The sequence below is a fragment of the Choloepus didactylus genome, chromosome 18, assembly GCF_015220235.1.
Source record: "Choloepus didactylus isolate mChoDid1 chromosome 18, mChoDid1.pri, whole genome shotgun sequence".
Classification (NCBI taxonomy): domain Eukaryota; kingdom Metazoa; phylum Chordata; class Mammalia; order Pilosa; family Megalonychidae; genus Choloepus; species Choloepus didactylus.
In genome coordinates, this window is record NC_051324.1 from 13,014,903 (window position 1) to 13,037,622 (window position 22,720).

At 44.3% G+C, this 22,720-nt stretch overlaps 1 protein-coding gene and 1 long non-coding RNA gene across 2 annotated transcripts in view; both read right to left on the bottom strand.

Moving 5' to 3' along the window:
* Positions 1 to 22,720, bottom strand: part of LOC119514621 (NACHT, LRR and PYD domains-containing protein 1-like) — a 35,961-nt gene that overhangs the window by 9,516 nt on the left and 3,725 nt on the right. The window contains exons 3-6 of the mRNA XM_037810443.1: positions 9,765 to 9,935; positions 9,406 to 9,498; positions 5,956 to 6,336; positions 4,423 to 4,646 (exon numbers count right to left, since the gene is read on the bottom strand). Of these exons, the coding sequence (XP_037666371.1) occupies positions 4,423 to 4,646; positions 5,956 to 6,336; positions 9,406 to 9,498; positions 9,765 to 9,935 (869 nt within the window). The remainder of the gene's footprint in view (positions 1 to 4,422; positions 4,647 to 5,955; positions 6,337 to 9,405; positions 9,499 to 9,764; positions 9,936 to 22,720) is intronic.
* Positions 9,640 to 21,800, bottom strand: LOC119513675. The gene is made up of 3 exons (XR_005212684.1): positions 21,653 to 21,800; positions 13,034 to 13,204; positions 9,640 to 9,935 (listed from the first exon to the last, which is right to left on the bottom strand). It is a non-coding gene; the product is annotated as an uncharacterized LOC119513675 (long non-coding RNA).

A 22,720-nucleotide genomic window follows, 5' to 3' on the forward strand; every position in this document is an offset into this window, starting at 1 on the left:
AGGCCATCAGGACCTGGCCATTGGGTTCTTTCTGTTCCTTCCTTAGGCAACCCTCAGTGTCTGGGCAAATCTTTTAAAGACATATTTTGCTGAATCTGAGGAGTTTCAGGCCTCTCTGTTGAACAATTCAGAAGGTGTTGGTTCCAGAGAATAGACAGTTTTGAGGCGTGTGGGCTATCTCTGTGGTTTCTGACACTGTGGTCCTAGTTGGCTTCTGGGGCAAGAGGGATGGGGTGGACAGCACTGAAGAATGAGCCCTTGGAGGTGGTCATATAAAGACTCTTGTTCCTGGTGGGGAGAACAGAGAGGAGGTTCCAGAAAAAAGTGCACCAACCCACTTTCCTGGAGGGAGGACTTGTTGAGAGCAGGGACCTGTGTGAGCTGAAGGAGGTGGGCAGTGAGGGGGGAAGGAGCCAGAAGGGCAGGTCCAGCTTCTTGGGCATGCTGCCTGTGCAGTTACATGGAGGCCCCATGCTCATAAATTGCTCCATCCTTGGGATTTAATGCTTTGCTATTGCCATCTTGAAAGCTTTAATATTTTTGAACAGGGGATCCCACATTTTCTTCTTTGCACTGGGCCCCACAGATGATGTAGCTGGTCCTGCAGGAAGGTGAGCTCTGCTGGACCCTGGGGTGAAGCTAAGATGCTGAAAGCTCTATGTTCTGTCTAGTAGGAGAAGATCTACCATGGAAAATTAAAACTTGATGGAGAACTTAAGCTGTGATGGTGAAGAACCAGCTAGGGCCCAAGACCTAAGTTAGGGAGTGAGGTCTTGGTTTCCAGGACAATCAACAGCTACAGCCCAGAGGACAGACAGCAGGAATTCCAGGAAGGGGCCCTGCTCAATCCCAGGGCTTGGTTTTCTGGGCCATGCACAGGCACCATGAGCTAAAAGCAGCCTTTGTACATTTTGCCTCTTGCTCTGTGTGCAGAATCTAAAGGGACACAGGGCGAGGCACAGAATGTGCTAGGGAGGCTGGTGGGACATGGGCTTCGGCAGGCCTGGGCTGGGGGGTGGGTTGGAATCCCAGCTCTGGAGATGGGTCTTCATCTTTCTGAGCTTCAATTTCCTCATTGTCACACTGCAGGGAAACAGCAGGACCTAACTCGTGGGGTCATTATGAATGCTGAGAGGATACCGCCTTGCACGGTGCTTGGCATGGAGTGCTCAGTAAATATTCACAAATGCCATTGGCCATGTCCCAGGCACCTTCACAGGAAAGTGCCACCTACTTGGTGGTTCACCCCTGTCCATATAGGGCCTTCAGTCTGACTGGCTCGGGCTGGACTCCTGTGGCCCCTTTCTTGGGCACATCCCTTTCCCAGGCCCACCAGATGGCTGTACAAGGCTGACCAGGGTATGGCTGGGGTCTTCCCCAGTGGGAGGTGCTGCTAGCCCACCTGTGAGAGGGGGTGTGGGAGGAGGCCTGGGAGCAGGAGCCAAAGGCAGACCTAGTCTTCTGGGCCTGTTGGTGCCTCGTAGCACGAGGTTTTTTTCCTGGCACACCCGACATACAGTAGGAATGGCAGTGCAGCCCTGAGCACCCCAGGCCATAGGCAGACAAAGACTCTGGATGCAGGCAGAGTGACAGCAGAGTTGGACCCACTGACTCCTTTGGCCAAGCCCCTCTTTCCCTGGGCCAAGGTCTTGCTTTGCGAAGGGGCAGAATGGGTTGCAGTGGTGGCTATAGCCATTACTCTGTAGATGACCAGGTGGGGAAAAATAACTTCTCCCAGCTTGTTGTCTGCTCCATTGCCCCAACTTCTTCTCATGTGAATGGGCCTCTGCAGCTCCCAGGACTCATCTTGCACCTCCCTCCTTCAACCCCTGCTTTATTCTGGAATCTTCCCTAGTGAATGCTTGCATGATCCCATCTGTCAGACCAGGTACCCCAGGATGCTCGAGGCTCCTAAATCTTTCCCCACTGCCTCCACCTCTGCTAGGATCCTACAGCTTTCCCCTTGGTTATGGCCTCCATTTCCCCTGTCCCCCAGGCTCTCTGCCTGAGAGCTTGAATTGTGTGCAGCTTGAATTATCTCCTGAGCTTCTGTAACCTCAATAAATGAGCCTTTCCTGGTCCTGGGTGCTGGGCAAGTCCTTGCTTTTTATCTTTCTCATTCCATTTTTTTCTTTCTCCTGGTGTGTAAATTATTCTTCTTAACATTTATTCTTTGATCGATTCCCTTAATATTTTTAATGTACACACTTAAAGTCTAAAGTTAGTCAGTACTTTTACCTAGAGGAGATATTAAATATATTTAACTATTGGGACAACAGTATAAATTAATATGTAAATCAATATATAAATAAAAAATATCCTGTTATTATCTAATTAAACTGTACCTATTATGAAAGTGCTTACAACTAATTTAAATGGTAACATATATTGTTTATCAAATCATTCATCAATGAAATGAAACCCTTGCCTGAGTCATGATTTGACATGGAGAATTGCACTGGATTATTTTGAAGACTTCCCCGATAAATTGATAGACATTAGGTCCCTGGCACCTAACATTGGCTGGATTTGCACCTGATGTCATTTGGCCAGATCCAGAGAGCCTGCGCCACAGTCCCTGTCATCAACACTGCTCTGGAGATCTCTGTCCTCCTGCCTGGTGGGCTCTGATCTTCCTACTTCCCCCTGGGCCAGCCTGGAGCAACGCTGTCTCAGCCACCCCGTCCCAGCCTGCAACACACCACATCCTGTTATCCGCCTCTATGGCCAACACTGGATGACATTGTTATGTAATTTGTGGTCTCAATAAGTAGGAAGGCTTTCAGAAGCATTTCAGTATTTTAACAGCCTGGAGCATGACTGAATGTCAGCCCTGCCTTCACTATCCTGAGCTGTACAAATACCTTAGAATTTTGGACATTCTTATTTTCTGTTATTGTTCATATGCTAGTTCTTTCTCTCTCTCTCTTTACTCCCCACACAACACACATTATTATTGTTGCCTTATCAAGTCAATGTTTTGTTAGGTTTACCCACACATGTATCAGTGTCTTTGCTAATCACATCATCTTGTACCTGAGAACTTCCGTATCATTTTCCTTTTGTCTAAAGTGTATACTCTAGAATTTCCTTCAGGAAGGATTTGGAAAACTTTTGGTTTTAGTTAGTTTTAAAATGTCTATTTTACCTCCTTAAATCGTATTTCTTTGAGTTTACAATTCTTGGTTGAGATTTATTTCATCCATACATTGAAGATACCATTCCATTGTCTTCTGCCATCCATTGCTCCTCTTCAAAAGTCAGTCATCAGCCTAATTGCAGTACCTTTCTAGGTAATCTACCTTTCTGGCTGCTGTCAAGATCTTGCTTTAGACTTGGTATTCTGTAATTTAACTATAATGGGTCTAGTGCAGATTTTTGTTTTCTCTCCTGGTTTGGATTATCAGGATGTCTGATTCTGAGAAGTTATCTCTTTCAGCAATTTTGGAAATTTCTTGGCCATTATCTTTTCCAGTATTACATCTTCTCCATCCTCCCTAACATATCCTTCTTCAGTCAGTTAGATGACTGTTAGGTTTTCTCACACTATCCTCCATGTCACTCTATCTTTTTTTCATATTTTCTGTCAATTTTATTTGTTTCCAAATTTGCTTTATCATTTTTAATGGTTTCTGGCTTCTTGCTTATATTTTAAAGACTATATATATATAGATAAGCATATGAAACATACTTATTTTATGTTCTTGTTTTATAATTCCAATGTCTACAGTTGTTATAGGAGTCATCCTGGTGTCCTTAGTTGCTGCTGGCTCTCACTTATGGTGACTTGTTTAGTGTTTGTGAGATTTTTGACAGTGAGTCTGTGTTTTAGAACTTAAGCTGTGGGAAGTCTTTGGAGGCAACAGAGGTCTGGATAACTACAACCCTTTAAAACCATGTCTCCAATTGGGAAGTCCCTCTTTTATGGCTCCAATTCTCAACTGGACTCTGGCGACACTGTTTCTTCTTGCTTGTAGTAATAGTAATGGCTTCCCATTGTTGCTAGTCCCTGGGTACTCTAACCATCCTTGGTGGTTCACTTAGCCTTACTTTGCAAATGGTCCTGTCTTAGAAAAGTCTCCCTAAATATCTCATCTGTTTCATGCAGGGACCTTGACTGATACAATCTTATGTAAATAGAACTTAATAAATGTTAGTTATTATTGTTACTGAGGAGATAACTTTCTCTTTAGGGAGCAAGTAAGCTCAAGTGAAATTAATTTGAGGCTGGGAGACAAATGCTTCAAAAAGATATGTTTAGAGTACTGTGGAAAGAGGGAAAACCTGTTTCTACTTCCATAACCTTCTCTCAGTCTTTCAATGAAGCCACAAAGCTCCTCCCCTAGGACACTGTTATTCTATAGCCCTTTCAGGCCCACTATTGCTTCCACCTACCCCCTCACCCTTCTCCCTCTTGCTTACCTTCCAGCGCCACGAAGTGAGGGAGGTGCACAGCTGCCACAGCTCCTGGCTCAGCCTTGATGTCAAACAAAGCTCCTGCAACCATCCAGCTGTGCTGTGGGTCTGTCCCATTCAGCAACTGCTTCCACACACAGAACTCAATCTCAAGGGTCACTGCCCATCGCACCACAAAGCAGAGACCCATGTTGGGCCAGTGGTAGGAGCTGGCCACAGGGAAGTGCACTCTGGGAAGAACAGGGAGAGGCAGACACTAAGTCTACACAGACTCACTGAACTTCTGTGCTAGACCCTGCACTGGGCACTGCAGATACAGTAGAGGGGCTACAAGCCCAGACTTTGCAGTCAGACAGACGTGGGTTTGAGTCCTGGCTCCTCAACTTTCTAACTGCGGATCCCTGAGCAAGTCATTTAACCTCAGGAAGTCAGTTTCCTCATCTGTAAATGGGGATCATGATAGCACTCATCCCATTGGACTGTGAGTTATAAGTGAAGGAATGCATGCTGACAGTTTCTTACTATATGTTGGGGAGTGGTCAGTTGTTTCTATTATGATGATGATATTGATGAAATAGGCAAACATTTTTTCTTTTTAATTAAGGGGCCATTTACTACTAAGTAAAACAGGCTATAAACCAATATCAGTGATAATCCTTTGGACCTGAAAGTATACTTTACAGAGATTGTAAGTGACTTCCAATTTCTCCATCAGGAAAATCAAGTCTCTCCAGATCTTCCAATCTGGTAAATGGTGGGGAACCTGTACGCCGGCTTCTGTGGATCTAAGCTGAGAGTGACATTATCTCTCAGCTGAGACAATGTCTGCGACAGTGTTTGGTGAATGGTAACATGTCATATAAATACCCAGAACCATGATTATGATTATAGTCATTTATTAATTATCGTTAGTATGGTACTTAGCCCATAGCACTAATAAAGGAGGAGCATATGAATTTTAAATGAGATGCAGATGAGGTTTAAGGACATAGCAAATCAAATACAATGAATGGACCTTGTTTGGATCCTGAATAGAACAAACAAACTGCTAGAAGATAAATGAGCAAATGTGAATATGGACTGGGTATTAGATGATGTGAAGGACTTCAATTTTGTTAGATGTAATAATGCCATAGTGGATATGAAAGATAACATCTTTATTTTTATTTTTTCAAATGCATAACGGAATATTTGAAGACAATTTTTTTTTATCTGGATGTCTTGGCTATAAAATAGTACAACAACAAATGAGGGGGCGGATGAATAGTTGAAACCAGTTTGGCAAAATGGTTGGCAAAGCTGGATAAGGGGTAAATGGAAGTTTCCTGTACTCTATTTTGTGTATGTTTGGAAATATTCATAGCAGAACAATTTTTTTTTTTACTTGTTAAAAGCAGTAGCTCAGCTCTGACCCTGCCTGCTTGCTTGGCAAGGGGTGGGGGCATTGGAGGAGAGTGAAGTGCTGACTACGGGGCCCAGCGTGGGGAAAGTGGGGTAGAGGAGGCCAGCTTGGGGAGCAGGCAGAGCCCCCTCACTCACCGGTACAGGCTCTTCCCCTTGTCAACCACTTGGGTGGCCATGGGCCCTGTGGGGCCCCAGAAGTCATATTCAATTGCCGGTGACTCCGTGCACACGTCCTCAGGAAGGGTGGAACCAGGCACCCAGTGGGGCTCCACCTGTGCTACTTGTGGGGACTGTCCCTCTGGAACAGGTGAGGCAGTGGTCACTCTGGGTTCTCCTGCCTGGTCTCCCCCAGCCCCCCTGCAGTTGGACAGAGGGGTCCTTCCAAGGCTGGGGCCTGCCTGAACCATGGCAGGGAGCAAATCTGCAGCCTCTTTCCTGTGCCTGGGGCCCACCTCCAACTGCCCCCGGCCCCAGCCTCTGCCCACCTCCCCTTCCCATGGGTCCAGAAGCATTGCTCTACCCAGGTGAGCAGGTTGAGAGAGGAATGTGGTTCAAAAGATGGATGGGCAGGGATGGAAAGGTGATTTGCAGGCCTCGGCAGATAAGAACAGGCCTTGGGTGACTGGGCCCTGGTTCAGAGTCTGATCCATGCCACAGCCATTCTGGGGAGGGGCAGCGCCAGCCTCTGAGACTTGGAGAGAGGGAAGCAGAAGCCCCACCAGGTTCAGGAGCAGAAGCTCCCACGTGGGGTGGGACCCAGCTATCTCGTCTTCATGCCAGAGGCAGGGGGATGGAGGGGATGACCTTCCATAGCTGCCCCCTCCCACTCATCCCTCTCCAGTCGTGACGCTGCCAGCCTGGCCTCTTCAAACTACCTGATTCTGATCTCTGCCGCTTGAGTGAGGACTTGCTACGATCCATCTGGCTCCCATCTGAGTCCTCATTAGGAATTGCCACATTTTGCTTCCTAGAAACAGAGTTGTTCCTTGCCCCTGAGAACTCGGAGGGGCTGAGGCTGTCTACATGAGATCCCCACCTCAAAATTCACTCATTTGAATGTGAGCCCATGATCCCCCCCATGCCAGCCTCTCCTTAGTCTCTGACTCGGTGACGATTCTCCATTCACCCAGCCAGGCCAGGGACACCATCCTTGGCTCCTCCCTCTCCCACCCTGAGAGCTGATCCACCATCTTGGTGCTACCTCAAAATAGCCCTCCTTTTATCTTCTTCTCTCCCCCACCATGGCCTCTACCCTGGTCCCAAGCCTAGTCATCAGAGATCCGGGCCTGGACCACTGCCTGCTCCTTCAAAAAGTTTCTCTGCTTCTATTCTTGTCTCTCTCCAGTCCATTTTCTACACAGCAACTGATTTTAAAATCTGAATCTGGCATGTGGCTTCATTTAAAAGCACCCCCATTGCTTTTAAGGTTAAAACTGAAAGTTCTTAACGTGGTCCAAAAGGCCTTGCCTTGCCCCATCCACCCTCCAGCCCCACCTGTGTCTCCCTCCTCCTGCTAACTGACCCCTAGACCGGGGGTTCTCAAACTTGGTGTGCTTAAAAATCACCTGGAGGGCTGGCAAAAACAGATTCCTGGGCCCCACTCCTAGGGATTCTGGTTCAGCAAGTCGGGGAGGGGCCTGGGAAGTTGCATTTCTAATGCACTCCCAGGTGATGGGGTGATGCTGACAGTGCCGGTCCATGGACCACACTTTGAGCAGCACAGCTCCAGACCCCTGGCCTCCTCCCAGTTTCTCAAAGGAGCTAAGCTCTTTCCTCCATCAGAACTTCTCCCTCTGCCTGGACTTGAACCTCTCTTGGCCCAGCTAATGCCTTCCACCTGTCTGAGCTCAGCTCAGCTTCTTGGCAGGGTCAGTGGGTTTGTCAATGAACTCACTGGCCCCAGGTGTAACTATACAGGCTCCTGGGATAACTCGTTTGTGCCTATCTTCCCACTGGCCCAAGCTCCTGGAGGCTGGGCCTGTGTCTGCCTGGTTCACGCTGTATCCTCAGAGCCCTCTGCAGTGCCTGGCACACAGTGGGTCTGTGGGGAATGTTTGCTCAATGAATGAATGAATCCTCCTAGGCCTAGGAGCCCTTTCCCTTCCATTTTAGGTGAGACACAGAAACTAGGAACTTGGGGACAGGCAGTGAGATGTACTTAGTCACAGGCTGAAATGGGCCTAACTGGGGAGGTATGGGGATCCTAGGGGGATCTGCAGGGAGGGGGTGGGGGATCGACTTTCCTGCCCCTGGGCTCCACCTTCAAGCTTGGGGTGGGGTGTCTGTGTGTGTGTGTGTGGTGTATGCACATGAGGTGTATGTATGGTGTGTGCACATGAGGCGTGTGCATGGTGTGCATGATGTGTGCATGGTGTGTGTGTGATGTGTGTACATGTGTGATGTGTGTGTGCACCTATGGTGTGTGCACATGGGGTGTGTATGTGGTGTGTGGTGTATGCATGTGAGGTGTATATGTGGTGTGTGCACTTGAGTTGTGTGCATGGTGTGTGTGGTTAGTATGGTGTGTGCACATGTGATATCTGTGTGCAACTGTGGTGTGTGCATGTGGGGTGTGTGTGTGTGGTGTGTGCATGGTGTGTGTGGTGTGTGCACAAGGGGTGTGTGCGGGCATGTGATGTGTGGTGCTTGATGCTGTGTGTGGTGTATGTGGTGTGTGTACATGTGATGTGTGTGTGCACATGGAGTGTGTGTATGTGGTATATGTGGTGTGTGCACATGGGGTGCGTGTGTGATATTTGCTGCCTGTGGGGTGTGTGCGTGGGGTGTGCCATGATGGTGGTTTTTTTCCCAAGACACTCTCTGTGTCTTTTTCTCTTCTTTGTGGCCACTTCTTTCCATTTTCCAAACCATCCCTGTTCTTCATTGAACAAACATGTACCTGCACCCACCCGATCAAGCTTCGCAGGCACAGAGGATTCATTCATTCATTCACTCACTCACTGCATTGGTTCACCTCCTTATTCATCTCATTGGAAGGGTTAAGCAGAGGAATGACATGACTGTATTTGCACTAAACAAACATAAAAGCAAATCCCACTCTGGCTGCTATGCTCCCTTCAGGAAGCTTGGTCTCTCCCTGGCTCTGTCTCTCCCCCACCCCTAGTCTCTTCCCCAACCTCCTGGGTCTGGACCAGCCTGGGTCAGCTGGAGGGAGTTCAGGTCCAGCCCTTACCATCTGCTGAGGACACACAGCTGAGGCTTCTCTTCCTTCAGGGCCCTTAGCTCCCGGCTCACCTCCTCATTCCGAGGGATCTGGCCCAGTCTGCAAGCACAAGGAAGCCTCGTTCCCCCAGGACCCCTCAACAATCCCGAGGTCCTCAGGGCCTGAGACCCTGGAAACCAGGCTCTGAGAGGGAGACTGGGGTGAGGATGTTCACTGGGGAGTGTTCTGGGGTCATCATCAGTGGGAGGGAAGGGAGGGAAGCTGGGCTGGGCTGAGGGAGGTCTTGACCCACTTTCTTGGGGTCCTGAAGCTTTCGGGGATGACCCTTCAGAGCTGTCCAGAGTTGGGATGAGGGGACTGGCCTCTATACCCCACCATGGATCAGTCTTTAGGTTCAGGACACTCCAGGGAGGGGATTCTCGGAGAAGATGGCTGTCTTGGGCAGAGGCCATCCCTGTATGGCTGCCAGCAGCCGGGGGGCTCTGTCCTCACTCCTGAAGGGGGATCTGGGTGGTGGAGCTCAGCACCGTTGCATACATTTTATTTAATTCCAACCCACGAGGTGGATATTGTGTTCCCATTGCACAGACGAAGAAGCCAAGTCTCGGAGAAGACACACAGCGTAAGTGGGTAGAGTCAACCCAGGCTGACTCTGCATTTCACCACCCCCTTTCCTTCCCCTGCCAATTGCACAGCACCCCTTTCCCCTTCTCCTGCTCCCTGCCCTGCCCTCCACTCAGGAGGGACCCACGGGCCTTACCACAGGTGGTTGAGGTTGCAGGTGGGGTGCCTCGGCCCCTGGCAGAGCCGCCCCAGGCCTGGGCCTCCCAGGCTGTTCTGCTGCAGGTCCAGCTCCACCAGGCTGGGGCTGGCACTGAGTGCAGAGGCCAGATCCTGGCAGCAGCTGGGTGTGAAGCCAGAGCCCCCCAGCCTGCAGGAGAGAAGCACACAGGCCCCTGTCATTGTCCCGAGGGCTCCCTCCTCTGGGTACCTGGGGCCCATCACCCATCCTGGTAGCTGTGGTCCTTTGGGGGTCCTGGGGTGATCATTAAGGAAGAGAATGACTTGCCTAGCTTTCGGGAACCTGGGCGACTTTAATTCTACATCTGCAGCCAAGGAGCCCCCCTTCTCCCTCCCGTGTGATTTACGTGGATCCTGCCCACTCACCATAGCAGCCTCGGATGAGTAATTTGCCTAGTGTTCCCCTCTATACTTGTGTCTAATTGTCAACCATATTGGCCTTTGTTAATCATAAATGCCCAGAGTCAGCTGGCTTGGGGTCTTATGGTGGGTTTCAATATTCTGGGCATTTATAGTACGGGAGGGAAAAATAAAGTGAGCTCTCATTATAAGAACAAGGGTTGAGGGAGTGGATGGTGGCTTCAGACAGAATTGAGGGCCCATCCTCAGCTCCACACTTAGGTATTAGGGTCTGGGATATGTGATGTCCCCGGACAAAGCTACAGGTTTCTGGCCTGCATTGCCTCCTCCAGGGACTAACCCCACATCTCCCATGGGTGAACTGCAGGTTTGAGGAAACCATGGCAGGGGCCAGCTGGGCAGGCCTGAGCTCTGTGAGGTCTCGGGCAGTGTGGGTCCTCACCTTTCAGGGGCCAAGTATCATAGGGAGCCAGGGGGACAGCTCATCCCAGAGGAGAAGTGAGGGGGGAGGGGTGGGCCACGTACAGGGATCTCCTGCTAAAGACCCCTTGCCCTAATGTGTGACACCCCTGGGCCCCCAGCCCCAGTTCTGCAGTATTGTGGTCACAGAGATACTTTGGGAAGGATCTGACATTAGGGGTTGGGGATGAGGCTTACTGTGGCCCAGCTGATCTTTATTGTATCTCTAGAAAAGTACAATCTCCTTAGAGGGCAAAATTAACAATGCACATACTCTCCACCTAGCACTCCTACTTTTCAGAATTTAGCCTACAGATAATTCCCTGTGTCTAAAGATGCACGTAGGAGGATGTAAACTGCCTCAGTTTACTATGGCAAAGACTGGAAGTAAACCAGATGCCCATCAGTAGGGGACTGATTAAATGAATAATGCTACCTCATGTGGTGAAATTCCATGCGGCCATTAAAAAGAAAGGAGCAGCTCATCATGTAGTGATGTGGGATCGTGTTCAAGATATATTTGTAAATGATAAAGCATGGGCAGGGCATTGTTTGCGGTATATTATCATTTATGTAAGATGAGGGCTGAGCGTACGCCATATGCTGTTTATCTGGAGATCCTCTGCCCTGCTTCTGCCACTTTGGCCCCCACAGCTGGGTCTGTTCAGCAACCAGCAGAAAGCTCAGGCCCGAACGCCTTCATCTGCAGACCAAGCTGACACTTGGCTAAGACAGGGGCCAGGGAAAGGAGAAACCAGACTTCGACCCCAGAGCTGGCTTCAACCCTGGGTGCTGCTCCTTCCTAGCAATGTGACTTTGGGACTCTCTGGGACTCAATTTGTCATCTGTAGATGTGGTGAGGATTCAATGTTAGAGAGTTCCTCGCTCCCAGGGATCACAGACCCCTGGTATTGGAAGGGGATCCCAGTCGGCAAGCCTTCTTGTCCCTCCTCCCATCTGCCTCCTTGCTCAGGATTACTGGATGGGGAAAGAGGCGATGGCCCAGTGAGGGCAGTGGTGTGGACTTGAGCAGAAGGGAGGGTGGAGTGTAAGGTCCAGAGAGTGAGCAAGGATCCCTCAGGGTGTGGGAAGAAACCAGGAGGAGACCCAGAGGGCAGCCTCTCTTCTGATGATACTATCCCAGTGAGCCCTCACTCCTCAGGCTCCAGCTTCCGTGACAGGAAGGTGGTGTCAGGGCTGGGTCTCCCACTCCCTGGGTTCCTGTGCATTCTCCCACTTCTACTTATGTGAAATTTGGGCAAGTCAGTTAACCTCCCTGAGCCTCAGTTCTTACCACTGGGACAATGGAGATAATTGTCCCTGCTTTGCCATTGTCACAGGCTGTTTTGAAGGGTCGAGAAGATAATGGATAGGGAGACACTTTGGAAATTGTGAAGTTCTATACCAATGTAAGGGAGTACATTTTAGCATCTTCCTATTAGCATCTGAAGTTTGAGGTAGGATTAGGATTTCTGAGTGTCATTCAAAAGCTTTTCCTACTACTGTGGAGGTTTTAGAAGTGGTTTTAGGAGAGAGTGTACCAGCCTCATGTGTATAAGAAGGCTACAACACAAGGCCGGCTTTGTCTCTTTATTCTGTCTGGTTTTCCTCCTGCCTCCCTAGCTGCTCCTTCTTGGTTTTCTCTGTTAGCTTTTCTTTGCTATGCCCTTCTCCATCTCCACTGCCAACTCTGTAGTCCAAGCTATCACATCTCTTTCAGAAACAACTGCAATTTTATTTAGTCCAACCTATCACAGGAACTATAACAGTGTTCGTACTGACTGGTTCCCCAGTTTCTACTTTAGAAATAGAAATTTGATCTCATCAGCCTTCTGCCCCAAATCCCATTGTGTTTGGGAAAAAAACCCAAATCCCAATATGGTCCATGAGGTCCCGCCTGTTCTGGCTCCTCTTGACCTCTGTAGCCCCATCTTGCTCTTTGCTCTCTATCCTCCAGCCACACTGGCCTGCTCTCAATTCCGTGAATGCCGCACCTCCCTCCAGCCACAGGGCCTTTGCACATGCTGTTCTGTCTCTCTCAGACTTTCTTCTCTCTTGCTTCACTTAGTTAACCCCTCCTTATTCAGATCTCCTTCAAGACTCGCTACGTCAAGGAAGTTTTCACCACTGATTCCCTTATCTGGGATTGTAATTACATGTTCATTAGCATGGTTCCTCAATTAATGTCAGTGGCTTGCAAACTCTATGGGGAAAGAACCCTGTCTGTGTTTCTTTATCAAAGAAGCTCTGGAACCTGGTACAGTACATGGCCAGACAGGGACTCATGGCCAGAGAGAGATTGAATGAATATTTGTTGAGTACAAAGAGAAAATCCCCATGCTTTGCTCAGCGTCCATCTTGGCTCTCCTGCCCATCCCTGCTTCAGAGCAGAACCCAGGCCCAACTCACCGCAGCGTCTCCAGGTGGCAATGAGGGCATCCGAGGGCCTCACAAAGAGCCTGCACTGCAGAGCGGCTCAGGGAGTTTCCACTCAGGTCCAGTTCCTGCAGGCTCCCAATGACCCCAAGAATGGAGAAGAGAATCTTTCATTGGGCATCTGTAATCAGGATCCTCATGAACCTGAGGGTGGGAGAGAGGGACAGGAGAGGTGAGACTTGTGTGCATGAGCCTGATGTGCAATGGGCAGTGCCATCTCCATGGTGGTGGACCAGCCTCCCTGACCTCCCCTGTACCCCCCCATTCCCTGATACTCTTTATTCTACCACAGCCCCTTGCCACACTGTTCTGAAATATTTGTTTTGTGTGTCTGTTTCTGCCTCTATCTGGGAGTTCCTTGAAGGCAGGGCAGACTTGTTCATGTTTTTTGTCCTTGGTGCCCAGCACAGGACTTGGCACAAGGAGGAACTTGGGGATTCGCACAGCCTCCTCCTTTCAGTGTGGGCACATCTGTCTGTCTTTGCACAGTCCTTATGGATTCTCAGTGCCCAAAAAGGGAAGGTGGAGAAGTGAGGTGGAACAGCTGTGAAGGTGGTTTGAGGATGACTTTCTGATGGGAAAATTGTACATGATCATTTGGGTTGGCTCATATGGGACCCTAGCCCCTTCCAAGGACAGCAAAGGAACAGAGGGTCTGCAGGGGGCAGCTGATCCCCTAAGGGGGAACATTTGAATCCCAAAGTGGCAGAGAATGATGGCTTCATTGGAGAGCACCTCGTATAGTTTCCACCCACTACTTTCTCACTTTTCACACACTTCTTCAGGGGTCTCATCTCCTTCTAGGGCTTCAATTACCCAAACTCCATACCAAGTTCCAAACTGGTATCTCTATTTTCTTGCCAGATATTTCCACCTCGATCCTCAGACCTAATAAGTCCTCAGACCTAGTAAGTACCAAAATGTCCCCAACTCAATTTATCTTTCCCCCAAGACTATGAAGCAACAGAGAGGTAAGGACAGAGGCTCTGGATTCAGCTGCCTGCAATGAATTCTACTTTCCTGTGCCTCACTCAGGCTCCTTAGCTGTAAAATGAGCTGTACCTACTACAAAATATACCAACTGCAGAGGGTTTTGTGAAGATTACAAGATATTACAGACTATCCCAAAAAGCTTAGTTCAAGTTTTTTTCAAAGTGTACAATCAATGGCTTTTAGTATATTTGCAGAGTTGTGCATTTGTGCCAGTTTGGATGTATTATGTCCCCCCCAAATGCCATGTTCTTTGATGCAATCTTATGGGAGTAGATGTATTAGTGTTGATTAGGTTGGAATCCTTTGAGTGTTTCCATGGAGATGTGACTCAATCAACTGTGGACAAGACCTTTGAATTATTTCCATGGAGATATGGACTTTGCCCATTCAGGGTGGGTCTTGATTTAATCACTGGAGTCCTATAAAAGAGCTCAGACAGGAGCTCAGTGCTGCAGCCAAGAGAGACATTTTGAAGATGGCCATTCAAAGTAGATTTTTGCTACTCCAGAGTTTGCCTGGGTGAAACTCAGAGAACACCCCCAGATGCCTAGAGAGAAATGTCCTGCGAGAAAGCCATTTTGAAACACAACCTGGGAGCAAAGAAAGAAGATGCCAGACATGTGCCTTCCCAGACAACAGAGGTGTTCCAGACGCCATTGGCCATTCTTCTGTGAAGGTAACCTATTATTGATACCTTAGCTTGGACACTTTTCTGGCCTTAAGACTGTAACTTGGTAACCAAATAAACCCTCTTTATAAAAGCCAATTCATTTCTGGTATTTTGCATAACGGCAGCATTAACAACCAGAACAGCATTCATCATCACAATCAATTTTAGAGCACTTTCATTATTCCAGAAAGAAAAACCCCATACATCTTAGCAGTCACTTCTCATTCCCTCTGTCTTTCTCTAGCCCTACATAACCAGTAATCTATTTCTGCCTCTATAGATTTTTTTATATTTACATTTTATATAAATGGAATCATACAATATGAAGAACTTTGTGTCTGGTTTCTTTCACTTAGTATAATACTTTTTGTTTAAATTATTATTATTTTAAATTTTAATTAGAGAAGCTGTAGGTTTACAGAAAAATCCTGTATCAAATACAGTGTTCCCATATACCCCCATTGTTGACACTTTCATTAGTGTGGTACTTTTGCTACAATTGATGAAAGAATATTAAAATAGTACTATTAGGTGTATTTGTTTCCCATATACCACCCTATAATTAACACCTTGTATTATTATCATACATTTGTTACAGTTCATGAAAGAATATTGTCCATAACAGGGTTCACTGTGTTATACAATCGCATATTTTGCCATCTTTCACTCTAGTAACATACAAGACCCAAAGCTTCTCCTTTCAACCACATTCACATACATAACTCAATGCTATTTATTACACTTACAATAATGAGCTACCATCACCACCATCCATCTCCTAACTTTTACAATCAACCTAAATAGAAATTCTGTACAAATTAAGCAGAAGTTCCCCATTCTCTACCCCTGCTATATTCCTTGGTAACTAATTATAAGTAAACTCTGTGCATTTACTTATAATTAGTTCATATCAGTGAGATCATACATTATTTGTCCTTTTGTGTCTGGCTTATTTCACTCAGCATAATGTCCTGAAGGTTCATCCATGTTGTTGCATGTATCAGGACTGAATGATATTCCATCACATGTATACACCATATTTTGCTTATCCATTCTTCAGCTAATGGACACTTTGGTTGCTTCCATCTTTTGGCAATTGTGAATAATGCCACTATGAACAATGGTGTGCAAATATCTATTCAAGTCCCTGTTTTCAATTCTTCTGGGTATATACTTAGAAGCAGGATTGATGGGTCATATGGTAATTCTATATTTAGCTTCCCAAGGAACTGCCCAATTGTCTTCCATAGAGGCTGCACAATTTTACATCCCCACCAGCAATGAACAATGTTTATATTTTTTCACATCCTCTTCAACACTTGTAATTTTCTGTTTTTTAAATTGTAGCCATTCTAGTGGATGTGAAATGATATCTCAATTATTTTTGATTTGCGTTTCCCTAATATCTAGTGATTGAGCATCTTTTCATGTGCTTTGTGGCCATTTGAATATCCTTTTTGGAGAAATGTCTATTCAAGTCTTTTGTCCATTTTTAAATTGAGTTGTCTGACTTTTTGTGGTTGAGTTGTAGGCTTTCTTTATATATTCTGGCTATTAAACCTATTTCAGATATGTGGTTTCCAAATATTTTCTTCCATTGAGTACATTGCCTTTTCTACTTCCATGACAAAGTCCTTTGATGCACAAAAGTTTTTAATTTTGAGGAGGTCTGATTTCCCAATTTTTTCTTTCATTGTGCTTGCCTACCACAAGATCTTGAAGATACTTCCCAACATTTTCTTTTGGAATTTTATAGTCCTAGTTTTTATATTTAGGTCTTTGATCCATTTTGAGTTAATTTTTGAATAGGGTGTGAGACAGAGGTCTTTCATTCTTTTGCATACAGATATCCTGTTCTCCCAGCACCCTTTTAAAAGAGAATATTCTTTTCCAGTTGAGTGGATTTGGCAGCCTTGTCAAAAATCAATTGGCCATAGATGCTAAGGTCTATTTCTGAAATCTCAATTCAATTCCATTGGACAATATGTCTATCGTTTCACCAGTACCATGATGTTTTGACCACTGTAGCTTTGCAATATGCTTTAAAGTCAGGAAGTGTGAGTCCTCCCACTTCGTTCTTCTTTTTCAATATATTTTTGTCTATTGAGGGTCCCTTACCCTTCCAAATAAATTTGATAATTGGCTTTTTCATTTCTGAAAGTAGGCTGCTGGAATTTTGATTGGGATTGCATGGAATCTGTAAATGGATTTTGGTAGCATTGGCATCTTTATTTATTTATTTTTTACAACCTTTTTTATTATTCACCAGTATTTGTTACCACTTTTTAAAGCAGAACAGGATTTGGGCACCACATTTACATTCACAACCCCAGCTGAATGTTTTCACTGCTTTACAACAGCTTAGGCAGGCTTATAATTGTGCTACTCTACACAACAGTTTTCTTTGGAAAATAAGCCCTATGGATAGTTGCTTTTGTTGAATTGGTTGTGTCACATACTCATTTCTAGAGGCCTAGTACATGCAGAGTTGTTACCTACAGGGGATGGAAGTTTTAAAAAAGTAGATTCTTTAAGATGAAACTCAAGTCATTCTTCCAATCCATGAACATGGATTGTTTTTCCATTTATTCAGGTCTTCTTTGATTTGTTTTAGCAATGTTTCATAGTTTTCAGTGAACAAGTCCTTTACATCCTTGTAATAATCCTATTCCTGCATACTTGATTACTTGATTCTTTTAGTTGCTATTGTAAATGGCATCTTTTCTTGATTTCCTCCTCATTTTCTCATTACTAGTGTATAGAAACACTACTGATTTTTGCATGTTGATCTTGTATCCCACCACTTCACTGAACTCATTTACTAGCTCTAGTAGCTTAGTTGTAGATTTTTTGGACTATTATATATAGAATCATGTCACTGGCAAATAAAGTTTTACTTCTTTCTTTCCACTTTGGATGTCTTTTATTTCTTTTTCTTGCCTAACTGCTCTGACTAGAACTTCTAGCACAATGTTGAATAACAGTGGTGACAGTGGGCATCCTTGTCTTGTTTCAGATCTTAGAGGGAAGGTTTTAAGTCTTACACCATTGAGTATGATGTTAGCTGTGGATTTTTCACATATACCCTTTATCATGTTGAGGAAGTTTCCTTCTATTCCTATTTTTCTAAGTGTTTTTATTAAAAAAGGATGCTGGATTTTGTTAAATGACTATTCTGTATCAATTGAGATGACCATGTGTTTTCCCCCCCTTTGTTTTGTTAATATGGTGTATCACATTAATTGATTATCTTGTGTTGAACCACCTTTGCATTCTGGGGTAAAACCCTCTTGACCATGGGCTGTTGGATTCAATTTGCATGTTTTGTTGAGGATTTTTGCATCTATATTCATAATAAAAATTGACCTGTAATTTTTTTTCTTGTATTTCTATATGGCTTTGGTATTAGGGTGATATTGGCTTCATGGAATGAGTTAGGTAGTACTTGTTCCTCTTCAATTTTTTGGAAGAGTTTGAGCAGAATTGGCATTAATTCTTCTTGGAATGATTGGTAGAATTCACCTGTGAAGCCATCTGGTTCTGGGCTTTTCTTTTTTGGGAGGTTTTTGATGATTGATTCAATCTATTTTCTTGTAATTGGTCTGTTGAGGTCTTCTATTTTGTCTGGAGTTGGTGTAGGCTGTTCGTCTGTTTCTAGTGATTTGTCCATTTCATATAAGTTGTCTAATTTGTTGTCAAACAGCTATTCATAGTATCCTCTTATGATCCTTTTTACTCCTTTGGGGTCAGTAGTAACATACACCCCTCTCATTTCTGATTTTATTTATTTGCAGTGTCTCTCTTTTTTGTCAGTCTAGCTAAGTGCTTGTCAATTTTATTCATCTTCTCAAAGAACCAACCTTTGATTTTGTTATTCTCTCAATTTTTTAAATTCTCAATTTCATTTATTTCTGCTCTAATCTTTTTATTTCTTATTTCTGTCCCTTTGGGATTAGTTTGCTGTTCTTTTTCTAGTTCCTTTATGTGTTCAGTCAGGTCTCTGATTTTAGCTCTTTCTTCCTTTCTAATGTAAGCATTTAGGACTATAAATTTCCCTCTCAGCACTGCCTTTGTTGCATTCAATAACTTTTAATATATTGTGTTCTTGTTTTCAATAGTCTCATGATATTTACTGGTTTCCTTGCAATTTCTTCTTTGACCACTAATTGCTTAAGAGTATGTTGTCTAATTTCCATATATTTGTTAATTTTCCAGTTCTTTGCCTGTTATTAATTTCCGTCTTTATTCTATTATGGCCAGAGAAAGTGCTTTGTACAATTTTAATCTTTATAATTTTACTGAAATTTGTTTTGTTACCCAACATGGGCTGTTGGATTCAATTTGCATGTGTTTTGTCGAGGATATCCTGGAGAATGATCCATGCCCACTTAAGAAGAATGTATATCCTGCTGTTTTGGGGTCTAGTGTTCTATATATGTCTGTTAGGTCTAGTTAATTTATCATATTATTCAAGTGTTCTATTTCCTTATTGAATTTCTGTCTAGTTGTTCTATTTATTGAGAGTGGTATATTGAAGTCTCCTACTATCATTGTAGAGACATCTATTTCTCCCTTCAGTTTTGCCAGTGTTTGCCTCATGTATTTTGGGGCACCATGGTTAGGTACATAAATGTTTATGATTGTTATTTCTTCTTGGTGGATTGTCCCTTTTATTAATATATAGCATTCTTCTTTGTCCCTTAAAGGAGTTTTGCATTTAAAGTCTATCTCATCTGCTATTAGTATATCTACCTCAGATCTTTTTTTTGGTTACCATTTGCACAGAATAGCTTTTTCCAACCTTTCACTTTCAACCTATTTGTGTTCTTGGATCCAAGGTGAGTGTCTTGTAGGAACCATATACTAGGATCATGTTTTTTTTTTTTTTTTTTTTTTTAATCCATTCTGCCAATCTGCATCTTTTCATTGGGGAGTTTAATCCATTAATTCAATGTTATTATTATTATAATATTATTATTATTATTAGGTCTCTCTCTCTCTCTCTCTCTCTCTCTCTAACCATTTTAGTTACCCTTACTGATAATCTTCATTTCTTCACACTACTCTAAGCCACTCTCTCCTGTCTTTTCTTTTCAGCCTGCAGAACTCCCTTTAGCAATTCTTGTAGGGCAGGCTTCTTATTGATGAATCTCTCCGTATCTATCTGTGAATATTTTAAACTCCTCCTCATTTTTGAGGGAGATTTTTTCCAGATAAAGAATTTTTGGCTAGCAGTTTTTCTCTTTTAGTTCCTTAAAATATACTAAAAATACAAATGCCTTCTCTCCTCCATGATTTCTAATGAGAAATTAGCACTTAGTCTTATTGTGGAACCCATATAACTGATGAATCACTTTTCTCTTACTGCTTTCAGAATTCTTTCTTTATCTTTGGCATTTTACATTCTGATTAATATGTGTCTCAGAGTAGTTCTATTATGATTTATTCTGTTTGGAGTACACTGTGCTTCTTGGATGTGTATATTTATGTCTTTCATAAGAGATGGGAAATTTTTGGCCATTATTTCCTCAAATATTCTTTCTTTCCCTTTTCCCTTTTCTTCTCCTTCTGGGAAACCCATGACACATATGTTTGTGTGCTTTGTGTTCTCATTTAAATCCCTGAGACCTTGCTCAATTTTTTCCATTCTTTTCTCTATGTGTTCTTCTGTCTGTAAGATTTCGATTCTCCTGTCTTCTAATTTGCTGATTCTTTCTTCTGCCTGTTCAAATCTGTTGTTGTATGCCTCTAGTGTATTTTTAAATCTCTTCTATTGTGCATCTTACCCCTATAATTTCTGTTATGTTTCTTTTTATACTTTCAAATTCTTCTTTATTCTCACATATTGTCTTCTTAATATCTTTTACCTCTTTATGAATATTTTCCTTCATCTCCTTGAATTAATTTATGAGATATGTTTGAACATCTTTGATTAGTTGTTCCAAATTCTGCATCACCTCTGAAGTTTTAATTTGTTCCCTTGACTGGGCCATATTTTCTTGCTTCTTAATATGGCTTGTAATTTTTTTGCTGATGTCTAGGCATCTTATTATCTTGATGTGTTTATTCTGAAGGCCAGGTTCTCTCTCTGGTCTTGGGTTTTATTGTTGATTGGCTTTGTGTTCAGGTTCTTCTTTGATGTTTGGTTCAACTTATTCAAGATCTTTAGAATAACTGTGTTTAACTGATCAGATTTTTTCTGCTGTTCTTCATCTGTTTCTTGCCCTGTCTATGTGGTATACTATTTAAGATTACACTCTTTGTGCAATTATTTCACCACCTGGAGAAACCTTCCTTTCCTCTGTTCCTTCTCCAGGAATTTTGTCCTGTTTGTTTTTGTTTTGCCTGTACAGTTTTTATTCTCCTTTCATTGTCTCTAGTTGCCTTCCAGGCAGCTTCTAGGAGAAGGCTCACTTCAGAAAGGACTTTCCCAGGTCAGTATTTCCCAGCCAAAACAGGGTCAGGAACCCCCAAAGGGGTGCAGACTGACTTGAGAGTGCCCTGGGGAGGGGATCAAGGAGAATGCCAAAAACCTCTTTGATGTCTCCCTAAGGCCGTGCTTTCCTGTTCCTAGCAAATGCAGCCTTTCCGCTAACTGTTTCCCATAGCCCCGAGGAAGCACTGCATCTTTAAATCTCCACTGCCTCAACCCCTGTCTGGGGTGGGGTTCAAACAATGGCTGCCACCTCCTTTGTCCAGGGCTGGTTGAAACAGTAGCTCAGGGCTGGGACCCAGTGATCTGAATATAATAATAAAAAACCATGATCAGTGATTGGCTGTGCCCACTCCTGCTCTTAGGGGACAGGAGTTTCATATCCCTTTCTGCCACCAGCAAGCTAGCCAGGGAGTGAAACCCAAATGGCCTGCCATGAGAGTGGGGATGGGTGCCAGAAGCCACCATGTGGAAAGAGCAACTCACTGTTCTTTACCATGGTTTTTTCAGCCTCTCCTCCTGCTCTTCCTTAGATGCTGTAACCCAAGGCCAGTGTTCTTCTGGCCTCCAGAGCCCCTGAAGAGTTTTTTCAGACAGTTCCTTCCTGTTTAATAGCTTTTGGTGGGAGGAACTGAGTCCTGGAGCTCCCTACTCCACCATCTTCCCCGGGAGTCAGCCTGTCAGTGCAGATTTAAGCTTTGATGACTTCAGAAGTAAAAATGCTACAAACTTACAAAGAAATCATTTGAATATTTACCTGTTTCAATTTCTTTTACACTTATTTTGTTTTGCAAAATTTGAATTATAAAGTTTAATTTTTTCATTTTGGTCACTGTTTGCCATCTTTAATCTTTAACCAGAGGAACTAAAACAAAACATTAAAAACTATTATTCAAAATTCACAAGGCTTGATTAAATGTCAGATGCCTGGAGCCCACCCTCCTGCCACCTTCATTTCCTTGACATGTCAGAGTGGCTGTTTCCTCTTGCTTCCCACTATCTTTGGCCAAGACTCATCATTTCTTCCTGGCTTTTTTTTTTTTTAACAATAGCCTTCTCACGGTACTCTCTGCAAACTGACCCAGTGCCTTTAAGATCTCCCTTTCCAGTTGCAGCTGTAGCTTCTGACTCCCCCATGGGACTCTCTCAAGTCTCCATTTGCCAAACTCTCCTGCTCCAGCCCACTGTGCCTTGCTCCTGCTGCTCTTCATCTGTCCTTTGCCTCTGTACCTGCTCAGGACACCTTGAAGGCCCCATGTCAGGCCTCCACAACTTCCAACACTGTGCTCCACTCCTTCAAGGCCTAGTTTACATTTATAACCATGAACAACTAGAAATAGCTGAAATGTCCAAGAACTTAAGAACAGTCAAATTGGCCATGGCACCTTCCCTATTGATGTTGTATCACACTATTGAATAATGCAGGAAGATAGCCTTGCTCTATTAAGAAAGAAAATCCTGATTGTAAAATAGTATATACAGTATGTGTATGTAATTTTGCATAGAAATGAGTGCAGAAAGACAGAAGGACATGTGTCAATTCTTAATGATGCTATCATCTCTA